This window comes from Phalacrocorax aristotelis, chromosome W (genome assembly GCF_949628215.1).
Source record: "Phalacrocorax aristotelis chromosome W, bGulAri2.1, whole genome shotgun sequence".
NCBI lineage: Eukaryota > Metazoa > Chordata > Aves > Suliformes > Phalacrocoracidae > Phalacrocorax > Phalacrocorax aristotelis.
Window position 1 is genome coordinate 23387343 of NC_134310.1, and position 12742 is coordinate 23400084.

Here is a 12742-nt window from a genome sequence, read left to right on the forward strand (position 1 = left end):
GTCGGCGGGTTGCTGCGTTGCGTGCGGTTTGTTAGGGCGGTAATTCCCCTCCTTCCTCCCCCCCCCGGGTTTTGCGCCTCTCGTTGTTCTCCTTTACATTACATTTCTGTTGTTGTTTCTTTTAATTTTAATTATTAAACTGTTCTTATCTCAACCCACGAGTGTTACCCTTCTGATTCTCTCCCCCATCTACCGGTGGGGGAGTGAGCGAGTGACTGTGTGGGGCTGAGCTGCCGGCTAAACCATGACAAAAAGATTGTTTCATTTTGCTGTAATTCATTCTATTGCTGAATTAAACTTTGATGTATTGGTTTTGACAAGTGCTTCATGCTGATTATATTGTGTATGATATTATAATCAGTCCCCATGCATTTCACACTAGCTGACTGATTAATGCAATAGATTAGTTGCAGCACTGATGGCAAGAGGGAATCATTTCCCTTCTGCACACTAAACTTTGAATGTTCATTAGAGGGAGTGGAGGTGTAACCCAGGGACAAAACAAGTGTCTAATTCTTTAAGTTTTCCTTTCTCCCTTGCTGCATACCTCTGCTCCAAGGGTTAAAGGCACACTTGTATTCAGCTGAAAGGAAAGGTATTTACATTTTGAGATTCTATTCTAAGCTATCATCAACTACATGCTCTGATCTGTGTGTGTCAAGTAACGAAAAACTCCTGCTCCTGTCTTCCTACATTTTCAACTGTTAGCATAATGGAAAAAGGAACTAACCAAGCACTTCTGTCATTTTGCATGAGCTTGTTGTTCTGGGTTATGCCTTTTTCAGTTTGTTTTAAAAACTGCCCTATCTTTGCAGACACTCTGCCATTTGACCAAAGGGTTTCATAGAACAAGAGAAATTTGCTTGAAAGGTGCACTTTACAGTATCATAGACACAGACTACAGTCTACCCAAGAGAGCATTTGGGTATCTGTCACATGTACATTTGATGCCCCTCTATGCACTTAAAATACCCTATCATCTAATCACTATAGCAAGGCATGGGCTGTTAGTCTACAAAGCTAGGGGAAAGTATAAAGCACCTGCAAATGAATCTCACTGATTGACTTCCCTAATATCCACAATACTATTAATTAATTTTTTCCCAAACAGTCAATTGAAGGTAAAACCACTGGTAATACTAGCACAAATACTACAAAAATACTACTTTATGAATAACTTAATATGATTCTTCACGGTTTGAAGTAGTTGCCAGCATTTACACCTAGGTGGTGAACACAAAGTATGCTCCTGCCCAAAACAGAGACTGGATATTTTATAAAATATTTTAACTGGTAATAAACTCTCAGCAGTCACAGTCTATTTTCAAAGACTGATAATTTTCAGAACAAAAGTTAATGTGACTACTAACTATAACGAATCTACCCTACCTCTGTTTAAATCTATCATAGAGACGAATGAATTCCTCTCAGTTAATTTTCTTAGGAAGATGCAAAACTGGAAAGTTTGAGAAGTTTGTCAAACAAAAGATATTCATAAAAGAAAGGGATAAAAATATATCTCATTTTTTAAAAGAGTGGAGCAAGTGCAAACACTCCCTTGTATGGTGGGAAAGGTCAGGGAAAATAGTATGATTGCCACAACTATGTTCACAGAAGGTAAATAACACACTATAAATGTCCAGAACAACACATTCTGATTGTCTAGTCTGAATTCCTTCATACTCTAACATTTCCTGAGTTAGTTTTGTCTTCAAGTCCAAAAGTGATGGCTGAGTTTTTTACAAAGAAATGGCATACTTCAATTTATAAGATTTCCAATATGAGAATCTAGCACAGCTCCTGGTTAGCTGATCTACTGCCTCAAAATTCTAAGCTTATTTCAAGTTTTCTAGTTAAATTTGTCCAGCTCCAATTACAATTTTCAGCTACCATTTGTTTGCTTGGCATAGTGTCTTCACTATTGTCCTGGTTTCAGCTGGGATAGAGTTAAATTTCTTCATAGTAGCTGGTATGGGGCTATGGTTTGGATTTTTGCTGGAAACAGCGGTGATAACGTGGAGGTGTTTTAGTTGCTAAGTAGCAGTTACACTGGTCAAGGACTTTTTCAGCTCCCCATGCTCTGCCAGGTGCACAAGAAGCTGGGAGGGGACACAGCCAGGACAGCTGACCCAAACTGACCAACGAGATGTTCCATACCATATGACGTCATGCTCAGTATATAAAGCTAGGGGAAGAAGAAGGAAGGGGGGGACGTTTGGAGTAATGGCGTTTGTCTTCCCAAGTAACTGTTACGCGTGATGGAGCCCTGCTTTCCTGGAGATGGCTGAACACCTGCCTGCCAATGGGAAGTAGTGAATGAATTCCTTGGGTTTTGCTTTGCTTCCATGCGCAGCTTTTCCTTTACCTATCAAACTGTCTTTATCTCAAACCATGAGTTGCCTCACTTTTACTCTTCCAATTCTCTCCCCCGTCCCACCAGGGGGGAATGAGCGAGTGGCTGCGTGGTGCTTGGTTGCTGACTGGGGCTAAACCATGACAACTATCAGTGTTTTAGTCTATGTAGGTCTCAAATCATGAAGGAGATCATCCTCCTTTGTCTTGCATGAGAGGCCTGAGCAGACTGAGATTCTTGCATCTCTCACTTTAAATTACTTTTCTAATTTTTCAGTTATTTTTCCAGTATCCATTAAAGACAGAACACTGGAAAATATCAGAAGGCCAGATTGCTGGAAATTAGTGAAGATTCAGTAACTCCTCTCCATAGATCTATTACTTCTCTTTAGCTCTGGTATTTACTAGAAGTGGTATCAGAAAATTAAATGGCAGCTTAATGTTATTTAAGTATTAAAAGTAGAGGAAGGAAAAAAATAATGCTAAGTACCAGTTTGGGCTCACAGTAAAACTCTGAACTTAATCTTGGAAGTGTCGTGGTTCAGCCTCAGTTGGCAACTAAACACCACGCAGCTGCTTGCTCACTCCCCCCACCCCTGTGGGACAGGGGAGAGAATTGGAAGAGCAAAAGAACTTGTGGGTTGAGATAAGCACAGTTTAATAATTAAAATAAAACATTAATGATAGTAATAATAATAATGATTATGATAATAATGATTATATAATAAAATGGAAAAGGGGAAAAAAATCCAAACAAAAAACCCCAGAAACACAAACAATAAAACCGCTCACCACCTGCCGACCAACGCTGCTCGTCCCTGAGCAGCAATTTCTGCCTCCCTCCCCCGGCCAGCCCCTCCCAGTTAACATATTGGGCATGACGTTACATGATATGGAATATCCCTTTGGCCAGTTTGGAACCACTCTCTAGGCTGTGCCCCCTCCCCTCCCGGCTTCTTGTGCACCCGGCAGAGCATGGGAAGCTAGAAGAGTCCTTGACTAGTACAAGCACTACCCAGCAACAACCAAAACATCTGTGTGTTATCAACATTGTTTTCATACTAAGTTCAAAGCACAGCACTATGCCAGCTAGAGTGAAGAAAATTAACTCTATCCCAGCTAAAACCATGACAGTATGTCACAACTCTACAGTTAGGGTCGCAATGAGTTTTGTACCAGCTCCAATACAGAACAATTTTTTAGAACATTTATAGGTAAATCAGTTTGACAGCTTAGGAATAAAAACTTCAAAAACTGTTTTAACTGTAATGAATGCTTAACTTTAGGGATTCTTGTTCATGGCAGCCCTGAAGTAGTCACCAAATCTGGCATCAGGAAGGAATTTCTCTAGGGGCATACTGGCAACAACCTAAGTGGCTTCTGTCCTTTTTCCCCCTCCCTTAATTACTAAGCAGAGATAATCTGTTTAGAACAGCTGGCATGTACCATTCATACACGTTTGTCTCTCTAATTGCAAAGGGAAGGAATGCCTGAGATAGAAATATAGATGGAGAATAGCTTCATTTAGTTAAGGTTAAAAGAATCTAGCTTGCTGTTTTCTAGAGATAAATATAAACTTTTATCAGAAAAATTCAGAGTGGTTTCAGAATCAAAAAAGCATTATTTAACATTCAATCATTAGTTTGCTCATGGCAAAATGGTAAATAAATCTCTCTTAATTGATTTGTAATGGTTCCTTGCCTAAACTCAACATTTAGAATTAAGTTTTAGATGAGGAGCAAAGTGTTACTAATAAAAACTTAGGCATGATCCTTCAGGATCATCAGGCTGTTCCAACAGTTATAAAGCAGCCCACAGTAGTGTAAAGTGCTAGTGAAAAACTACTAAGACTAAGACTATTAGAACTGCTAAGGCAGAGACACATTATTCTGCTCAGGCAACACCTTTGAGAACAAGCCATTTAGTATGCATAACAGAAAGGATTGTAAGGATATAATCCAGAAAAGCTTTATCCCACGAATGAGGCTCATGGCAATATCATGAGAGGTTCCTACACTTAAAAACTTTAGATACCAAGAAGTGGTTGAGATAGGCAGAAGCAGCTTATGCATTAAAATGTGGAGAGTACACAGCTGGAAGTACAGAATATCTTTTAAGTTCTCCTCAACTTCATGAAATATGAGAATCAACAGAGATCAGGATCAGTGTGAGGAAAACCCAGAACAAGTTTGCCAATTTTATCCACTGCCCTGCTTTGCAAGAGCTCTCTGGATACACCCTCTTCCCTACATGTATTGGGTCTGGCTGGGATGAAGTTAACTTTCCCCATAGCAGCCCTCATAGTACTGTGCTTTGTATTGGTAGCTAGAAAGGTGTTGATAACACACCAGTGTCTTGGCTGCTGCTGAGCAGTGCTGGCACAACATCAAGCTGACCAAAACTGACCAAAGGGATGTTCCATACCATATGACATCTGCTTACCAATAAAAGCTAAGAGAAAGGAGGAGGGGGGGCATTGATTATTACAATGTTTATCTTCCAGAGCAACCGCTACTTGTACTTAAGCCCTACTTCCCAGGAAATGGCTGGACATCACCTGCTGATGGGAAGCAGAGAATAAATCTTTTGGGTTTTTTTCCTTTGCTTCCACATGCTTTAATAAACTGCCTTTATCTTGACTCACGAGTTCTTTCCATCTTATTTTCTTCCCCCCATCCTGTTGAGGAGTGGGAGTGATAGAGTGGCTTGGTAGACACCTGGCAGCCAGCCAAGGTCAACCCACCATACCACAACACAGCCATCATATTTTTGTTCCATAAGAAACTAACCCTTGACTCACAAAACAACTCTCTTCCCCCTTAAACTGTTCTTAAATATAAAAATGGAGGAAATCTATAAATGTTTGTTTTGAAGTATGCAAATTATGTGACATTTCTTCACTGGGAAGATAAGCAAGAAGATATAAAGATAATGAAAATGGTAGTTCACAGAAAAATATTTGATCCTGTAATCTATGTGTTGACAAGCTATTGGGCTCCCTCACTCCACCAAGTAGTAGATACTTGTCTTAGATTCTTCTACTTGACTGCTTTCATCAGGTTAAGCATCTGGGATTTAGTTTAACAGTTTCAGCTTTATTAAGTTGTCACAAGAGCAGCCCCACCTTGATAACAGTAGCTGCTCCAATTATGGCTTGGTTTAGGGTTGACAAGTATAATGATTCATTCACGGCACACGAAAAGAAATAAAAGGTTGTTTTGAATTGCAACTTTAAAAATGTGGGCTTTTCATTTAATTTGTCACTTAGCTTTTGCTAAGAGGACATTTAAATTGCAGTAAAAGGCAAATGAGGCTTTTAGTTTACATGTAATCCCCATATTTAAATGATCTGTAATAGCCCAGTGTTAGAGTGGGAAGACTATTGTTTCACAGTGGGCCCTGATGGTGACATATGACATTTGTATTCAGGTCCTGTATTATCCATGTGGCTAAAGGGCTTCCAATTTCATTTCACAGCCAGAAGCCTGCAGAAAACACCAATTAACTTGCAGATAGGCCCTGATGCCATCCACCCGAGGGTGTTGAGAGAGCTGGCTGATGTAATTGTAGAGGCCACTCTCCATAACCTTTGAGAAGTCATGGAGAACGGGGGATGTCCCAGAGGACTGGAGGAAGGCAAATGTTACCCCTATCTACAAGAAAGGCTCGAGGGAGGATCCGGGTAACTATAGGCCCATCAGCCTTACTTCAGTCCCTGGGAAAGTTATGGAACGAATCCTCCTGAAGGCCAGCACAAGTCAAATGAAGCATGTGATTGGGAAAAGCCAGCATTGCTTCACTAAGGGCAGATCGTACTTGACAAACCTGGTGGCCTTCTAAGACAAAGTGACTTGCCTGGTTGACATGGTGCGGGCAGTGGACATTGTCTACCTGGACTTCTCCAAGGCCTTTGATATGGTCACCCACCGCCTCCTCCTGGAGAAATTAATGCGTTATGGCCTAGACAAGTGGTCTATGCATTGGGTGGGGAATTGGCTGACAGGCCGCACCCAAAGGGTGGTGGTAAATAGCTCCTTTTCAAACTGGCAACCTATCACAAGTGGTGTCCACCAGGGATCGATATTGGGCCCAATGTTATTCAACGTTTTATAAGTGATCTGGATAATGGGATCAAGTGTAGCCTGATGAAGTTTGCAGATGACACCAAGTTGAGTGGGGAAGTAGACACTCCAGAAGGGAGTGTCTACTCTCCCTGCTCTGCAGGGAGATCTGGATAGGCTGGAAGAGTGGGCCAGCAAGAACCTTATGAAGTTCAACAAGGAGAAGTGTAAGATTATGCACCTGGGAAAACATAATCAGGGAGTGCAGCACAGACTGGGATCCACCTGGCTGGAGAGCAGCTCTGTGGAAAGGGACCTGGGGGTCCTGGTGGACAGGAAGCTCAACATGAGCGAACAGTGTGCTGCTGCGGCCAAGAAGGCCAACAGGATGCTGGGTTGCATCAAAAAGGGCATCGCCAGCAGAGAGAAAGAAGTCATCATCCCGCTCTACTCAGCGCTTGTCAGGCCACACCTGGAGTACTGTGTACAGTTCTGGTCCCTGCTATACAAAAAAGATGTGGACAGGCTGGCAGGGGTCCAGAGAAGGGCCACCAAGATGATCAAAGGACTGGGAAGCCTGCCATATGAGGATAGGCTGGGAGAGCTGGGTTTGTTCAGCCTTGAGAAAAGGAGGCTTAGAGGGGATCTCATCACCATGTACCAGTACTTAAGGGGTAGCTACAAAGAAGGTGGAGGCTCTCTTTTTACAAGGAGTCACATGGAGAGGACAAGGGGGAATGGACACAAGTTGCTCTTGGGGAGATTCCGATTGGACACGAGAGGGAAATTTTTCACATTGAGGACAGTCAACCATTGGAATAATCTCCCCAGGGAAGTAGTTGGTTCGACCACATTGAACACTTTCAAGAGTTGTCTGGACAGGGTGCTGGGCCATCTTGCCTAGATTGTGCTCTTCCTAGAAAGGTTGGACTAGATGATCCCTGAGGTCCCTTCCAACCTGTGATTCTGTGATTCTGTGATCCCATTTGCCAATAAAACTCAGCCTCTTCTCAATGTCTGGCATCTGGCAGTGCTCAACATTTAATTCCAAAGCAGAGCCTCATAGCCATCATAATCCCTGGGCTGGGGCACAGTGTCACATTTTCCCCTTTTATTAAGGAATATTTTTTTTACTTTTATAGAGAACAAGAAACTTTTACTTAATTTTTGATGGATGAATACTAACGAATTTCTGCTGTAGTAAGATTGCATGGACCATTTTTTCCCCTCTAGGGTACAAAGAAGGTTAACTGACCTTCAAATCTGAGATCTCGGTTCAACAGGCATCAGCAGATATTTACTGTGTATTTCCATATCCCTCCATTTTACCAATGCAATTTAGTTAAAAAGACAAACCAAGGAGCTTAAAATAGTTAATAATTTTGATATACTGATGTCTTCAACCATGGTCCCCAAGAGTTAAACACATACAGATCAGCATGTGAAATTTACCTACCTAGACACCATTTAAACAGCAGCAACATGAAGAATTCCACCTCCACTCTAAACTCTGGAAAGCACATTCATGTATTACTGTGGCAAGTTGGAAGCATTCACCAGTGCATCACTGAAGCTGCATCTAAATTCTTCTAGCATGAGAAGTATATGAGCACGTCTTACAGCGTTAACCTGTAATATTAATCTTTCCAGTACTACACCTTTAGAGCATTTAACTCAACCTATTCTTTGATGTATAATAGGGGAATCTGCTGAGCATAATTATATTCTTCCCCCTGTTCTAGAGGCTTTAAAATGCAACAAAAAGCCTTACACATAACTAGCTAGTTATCTTGAGGTCTTTGAATCATAAATTGCTCACAGAATTAGGACTTTGTATTAGAAAATCAAGTGAAGTATTTAATGTTGTTTTTTAAAACAACATCTTCAAACACACAAACCCAATTTGACTTTTACTGAAGTCAACACAATTTACCATAACCTTCAGCAGGAACTCTGATCAGAGCCCAATGTGTCCTTCCAGTATCCTTGGCCAATGCCCAGTGCCAGGCAGGAAGCATCAGTTAAGTTCTAATGAAAGGCTCAAGTGACCCAGTCAAAGAGCAAAGCTGAAGATATTTAAGTATGTTTAAAAACCTATGCCAAAATGGAACTGACAAAGTGGCCACATGCCTAGCATTTGGCAGACAGCATAACAATGCAAGCAAGCCAGCCTTTATTGAGTCTATTTTACATACTTTACACATCCTAAAAATCTCCAGAATTACAATGTTGCTATCTATCTGTGAAGTCAATGAGATCAGATAAAGCTTTTTTTTTTAAAAAAGACATCCATATATGCCACTCGCAGATTACTCTGAACAGATAATACAAAAATTTAAGGATGCAAAGGCCTGTCCCACTCCCTTTATTGATATTTTAGTTCTCTGACATCCTAGAAGATGACAAGATAGGAAACCAACATTATTTTAGAACATAACGATACCATCACCCCCTTAAACCCAATGTCTGAGTTCTCTGCCACTACTGGCACAGATCAAGGGTCACCAGGGACATCCTGCTCTTCCATCTGTAGTTTAGTATCGTAACTATGGTCTCCCTTAAAACCTCCTTCTACTTTTGCACATTCACATGCCTGTTTCACCTGGAAAAAGGGATGTGTTTAACTAGAGTGAAACTCAAGGTGAAATCCTAGCAAAAACATAGCAGCAGCTTCTAATATTTACACAAGGCAGGAGTCAAGTTGGAGAGATTAATCCAATTAACATAAATTTTCAGGGAACTTGCTAAGCACCAGTGGAAGGAATCCTACTGGTGTGGGGAAGAAATGGACAGTGTAGCAACATAAACACAAGCTGGAGGTGGAAGAACCAAACTAAGTTCTACCCACCCTTAGCCTACTGCACACCTGAAGTGATTGAAATGGATTTGCAATTGAAAATGTGGTACATGATCAACATATTTTGGTACTGTTAGAGGAGGCAGAACAGTTCAGGACTGAAACAACAGGGTCTGCCTCAGATTGCAAATACAGCAGCTGAGGTAGTGGTGAGGCTGGAGGTTGCACTGTGGCTTTTTGGGAGTGGCAGCTACAATTCCGATTAAACAGAGGTAAACTAATCAATTAGATTAAACTAAAATATTGCTTATTTGATGCTGCAGGCAGAGATTCCACCTTCAGATAGGTGCTGTCAAGAAGATGATGTTAATACGGAACTGATGAAACAAGAAGAGGAGCCACTAAGAAAAGTTAACAAAACCTTTTATGTTTATTGGCAGCATGTGGTAAGACTGCTACAGGTAACATGGAGAACACATTTCTGCCTCTCCCACAACCTACCAGCTCAACCCACATAAACAATGAAGCATGAGACCCTCCAGTTTTCAGTATGGTGGGATACATTTTTGGTGTGTACATGTCCAGCTTGGCAAAAAGCATTATTCCCCAGCAAGCTAAGGCATCATAAAAATTACGTGCTAAGAGTGCTGGTATACTTGAAGGTGAAGTAGCTATATCTACACTCTCTGACAGAGCTTTGCCTGCTCTGATATTAAGGCTTCCCACCACAGAAGTCTATAATATCAACTATAGACAGCCAGTGCTTTATTAGCCTAATGCTTCATTTAGAACGAACATTCTTATGCGAAACAGGTTATATCCAGTCTTAGCTCCACCCACCAGACAATATGCAATCAGTCTTGGTCATCTTTAACAGTGGAAAACTTAAGTTTTGCTTCTGAGTTTTCCTTTCTAAATGAAGCATGTTATTCTTGCTTAGATTTAATTTCATTTAACTTGGTTTTGGACCTTTAAAATGTACCAAGAGCATTAGGGTTTTTGGTTTTGTTCTCTGCAGTGTTTATATATTGTCCCAAGGGGTGTCATCAGTAAATTTTGGGTTGTTGTTTTGTTGGCTTTTGGTTGTGGTTTTTTTTGGGGGGGTGGTGTTTGGTTTTTTGTTGTTGTTTTTTTTTTTTAATATATATATATATTTATTTTAATATTCCATGCCACATAATTCAGGAATAGCAATATTGACCAGAACACATCTTAAGACAGACTCCTGTAAGTCTAGATTTTAAGTGTCTTTCCAGATTGAGTGAGAGCACAGGTAACTACTTCAAGTTCCACGACTCACGACACAATTCCATTTAGGTGTCTTCAGTGTGTCTTCAACTTGCTTTGAGAAAACCTCCAAGACAGCATCCAAAACCTTACTACAGCTAAGACTATGGTGGGGCATACACTCAGTGAATTATCTTTTAGAGAAACAAATTAGATTTACCACTGTATTTTAAATAATTCAGGTTGCCATTTATCACTTTTATCTTCTATATGCTTACATACCAACTGGTTAGTAGTTTGTTCCAGTACCTTACATCTAGGAAAGCAATGCTGGTGATTACTTAATATTATTCTTTCCACTCACCTACCCACCTTCAAAATATTGGTGACATTTACCTTCAAGTTGTTTTGAATTTCCCCTCCCTACCACTAACTCCTACAGATTTTTAGAACTTCTGAAGCAGCAGTTCATAACTGTCAGTGAGTTTCTGGAACACTTTAGAGCAAGTGTCTTCAGACTTTACCAGTTTAAATATTCCTTTCCCATTTCATCCTGTGTATCTGGTCACAATTGACCTTTCCTGTAAAGCAGTGTTAATTATTATAGCCCTCTGTTATTTGATCTCCTTTCTTTCTCAGTAATAGACTTCTGCTTTCCTTTGTTACTATCTTATACTCTTCATGAGTCTTCTTTTTTTGCCCTTTATTTCTCTCTAGTTGCGAATAGATTTCCTTCTTAACCTTTCCAGTTTAGCGCTAGTGGCTTATATACTTACCCCCAGTTCTTGGCTACATTTCCACTTTGTGCTTTATTTGTTTTAGATCCTCAGGTACTTACAACCTGTTGCAAACATACTTGTTTCATACCATGCTTCCTCTCCTCCAATTGTAATTGTCTCAGGAAGTAGATAAAAAAATTCAGTTTCACCCAACCTTAACTAAACAAGCAAACCTGCAGAAAACTCTAACCTGCTTTACCTAGTACCACAATAAAGTTTCTCTCCATCCAAAATCTGTAATTGTTTCTTCATTATACACATGAACGCTTAAAATGATTTTAAAGTCTGTGCATTTACCCAGTTCATCCCAGAGCTGCCTATACTTGTCAGTCATTGCAGTTCCTTGTTGCCTCCAAAGCGACAGACGAGGGTCAGCCATGAACTGTTCTGTTATCAATGTCAACATGCGAGCTCCATTTGAATCTCTCATCTTTAGCATCTCTCGCACCTAGGAAATGAGTCTTTTAATACAAACTTGAAAAAACAAACCAAACCACACTACAGACAAGATGGTGCAGTGTTAAACATTCCACCTCTGTTAAATAAGAAATTATTTATATATCTGATGTGAAATTTTTAAGTAGGAAAAGTCTGCCTTCCCAATTTTAACAATTTTTATTTTCAGTATCCCGTTGCAATTCCACAAACACACTTCTTCCACAAGTAATCCACAGGTGTATTAGGCAAGCTGCTGCAAGACCATAATTTCTACAGGTTTCTCCAACTTTTTGGGGCTAGGAAGGAAGAGAACAGCAAAGCTGCAGACAGCTGAAATGTTACTTCATATCCTTAAACTGATCTCAAGACGCAGCAGATTGTGTTCCATTGCATTAACTTGCCATCATGTTCTCAAGGCTCTGTCTTATTTTAGAGTAACAGGACTTGGAGTAAGACCTGAATAAGTACAGAGTGGCTGGGGGAGCGGGGGGGAAAGAAAAGAGGATAGGTTTAGGGTACTCAACATACCTTTGCAAAAAGCAAATTGAGATGCTTCCCTGATCCATGGTATCCTCCCTGGGAGAGAAAGAGTTTAACCTGTTCTTGGACCTGTTCCTCATCCAAATGCCAGCAGTTTTCATCATCTATGCTAGCACCTGCTGTTGGGTCAGGAGCACCTGCAAACAGCAAGAAAAGAAATCATTATGTTCTATGTAAGGAAGAGACATTTGTGGGTCCAGGAGAAAGGAGTACTGCAGAGATTTTTGGATTGTGTATTGTCCCGTTTTGGATGTCTTGGCTTTAATCTAAAGGTTCTTTAAAATAGACCTAAATTTCTCCTCAGTAGTCTTAAGCACTTAGAAATGACAGCCTATGAAAAGGTATTTAAATAAAATATTTTATAAAACATTAAAATCAAGGTGAGTTTTTTCCTTCCATCTCAGCAGCTATGTTAGAATGCTTTTACAAAGAAAATTACACTTTACATATCTCCCCAAAACACCTGTGTAATTCTTGTACCTCCAGCAATCTTGCTCAGGTTTAAGTGACTGCTAGTGAACATTGCTATCGATGAACATGAGGAAAAT

At 40.4% G+C, this 12742-nt stretch overlaps 1 protein-coding gene and 1 long non-coding RNA gene across 3 annotated transcripts in view; one reads left to right on the forward strand and one right to left on the reverse strand.

Moving 5' to 3' along the window:
- The window catches only part of LOC142049895 (uncharacterized), a 503625-nt gene that overhangs the window by 107786 nt on the left and 383097 nt on the right, over positions 1–12742 (forward strand). The gene's annotated exons all lie outside the window — the stretch shown is intronic.
- The window catches only part of LOC142049889 (zinc finger SWIM domain-containing protein 6-like), a 146013-nt gene that overhangs the window by 35841 nt on the left and 97430 nt on the right, over positions 1–12742 (reverse strand). For both annotated transcript variants that reach the window (XM_075078054.1, XM_075078052.1), the window contains exons 3-4: positions 12183–12331; positions 11514–11664 (exon numbers count right to left, since the gene is read on the reverse strand). In XM_075078054.1, the coding sequence (XP_074934155.1) occupies positions 11514–11664; positions 12183–12331 (300 nt within the window). The remainder of the gene's footprint in view (positions 1–11513; positions 11665–12182; positions 12332–12742) is intronic.